Source organism: Echinops telfairi, unplaced genomic scaffold (genome assembly GCF_000313985.2).
Source record: "Echinops telfairi isolate 266 unplaced genomic scaffold, ASM31398v2 ScPeMD7_28;HRSCAF=97, whole genome shotgun sequence".
In the NCBI taxonomy this organism is placed as follows: Eukaryota; Metazoa; Chordata; class Mammalia; order Afrosoricida; family Tenrecidae; genus Echinops; species Echinops telfairi.
In genome coordinates this window covers 2,298,700-2,300,275 of record NW_022103925.1, presented here as the reverse complement: position 1 = coordinate 2,300,275, position 1,576 = coordinate 2,298,700, and the positions used below count along the sequence as shown (strand labels likewise).

The window sequence follows — 1,576 nt, the reverse complement described above, 5'->3', positions numbered from 1 at the left end:
TGGTTGACTGGCTGGCTGGTGGTTGGTTGGCTGGCTGATTGGCTGGTTGGTGGTTGGTTGGCTGGTTGTTGGCTGACTAGCTGGTTGTTGATTGGTGACTGCTGGTTTTTGGCTGGTAGGCTGGCTGGTGATTGGTTGGCTGGCTGGCTGGTGGTTGGTTGACTGGCTGGCTATTTGGTTTTTCTGCCCTCTGCACTACCTCTTCTCTGATACCTTCTCTGCTGGTTGCTTGGGTTCCGTGTTTCGTCTTACAGGCTTTTCTGAATTTTCAGCTCACCTGTAGCCCTCCACTCACCTCTGAGGTGACTAGATGGCTTGTCAGCCTGTGGGCCTCCCTGTGGATAGCAATGCAGACAGCGACTGACTGTCTCCCTGGAAAAGTGGGTGGAGAGTTGCTCTTTGTCCTTTTCCCCAGAAAGGGATGAGCCAGGGTCCAGCCAGGGTCTAGGGCTGGGTGCTGGTACCTGGAGCTGTTACCCTGGCTAGGCCAGAGCTGAGCTTTTGCTGGTGCCCAGAAAGGCCAACTGTGACCTCCGACCTGACCAAGCCAGCATGGTCTCCCAGTCAGTGTGACTCCCAGGGGAGGCAGGAAGGGCCTCCCAATCCCAGTCACAGCCCAAACTCATACACTGTGGAAGAGAATCCCTACCTTCCATTTCAGGGTCCACCTCACTCCTGGTGTCCTCAGGGCCAGCTCCTGGGGTCCCAGCCCCTCCCCAAGCAGAGGTGTCCCCGGCTAATGTGTTTCCAGAATGCTCCAACCCCAGATGCAGCTGGACACTTACCAGCTCAGAGTTTTCTCTGGATCTGGTCTTGCCTTTCAAATGCACTGTTGAACCCGCAGGCCCCAGGGCCACTTATTGACCACCCTCTGGGTGAATCCCCATAGACAGGGCTGCTGAATGAGCTGGGCAGAGGGGCACAGAGGCCTGCCTGCCGGGTGACACCCCCACCCTCCCCAGGCCTGGCCCCTCCACAGGTGAGTTGCTGCACAGGCCTGGGGAGGGGGTGAATCTGGGGAAGTTGGAAGACCCTGTGTACACAGAGAGACCTGGGCAACACTGGCCTTAGGGGACAATCCAGAAGTTGGGGTCCCCTCCCATCCCATGATACACACCCTACAGAGTCTCATCTCTGCCCCCAGGGGCCTCACACTGCTGAGGGTTTTGGCAGCTTCACAGGCTCTGTCCATCAGGACCCCACCCCATAGTGTAGGTGATACTTTGTCACCTTGTAGGACCTGCCTGCCCACCCGGAAGATGACCTACTACGGAAAATGCATCGAAGCTGTGGTAGAGCAGCTGGGCCAGTTCCGGTCTGAGAAGGACAGCACCCAGCAGTTCCTGGAGACCATGAACCCTGACCTGCAGGTGGGCTGATAAAGTGCCCCAGACCCCACACCTGTCACTCCCCAGAGACCCATCACCCCCCAGCCCCTTCCCAGGACAGCCTGAGCCCAGTGGTCTCTGCCACACAGGTGGGAAATGCCATCATCTCCCAATTCCACGTGGCCACCCAATGGTGAAGCCCCACCTCCTTCACACTAAGTCACCGAAGGGGTTCTTGGCTCCCACCA

The 1,576-nt window shown here is 58.0% G+C and overlaps 1 protein-coding gene across 1 annotated transcript in view; it reads left to right on the top strand.

The window, feature by feature from the left end:
- Window positions 1-1,576, top strand: part of CFAP99 (cilia and flagella associated protein 99) — a 67,513-nt gene that overhangs the window by 9,029 nt on the left and 56,908 nt on the right. The window contains exon 3 of the mRNA XM_045289468.1: window positions 1,238-1,370. Within this exon, the coding sequence (XP_045145403.1) occupies window positions 1,260-1,370 (111 nt within the window). The 5' untranslated portion in view covers window positions 1,238-1,259. The remainder of the gene's footprint in view (window positions 1-1,237; window positions 1,371-1,576) is intronic.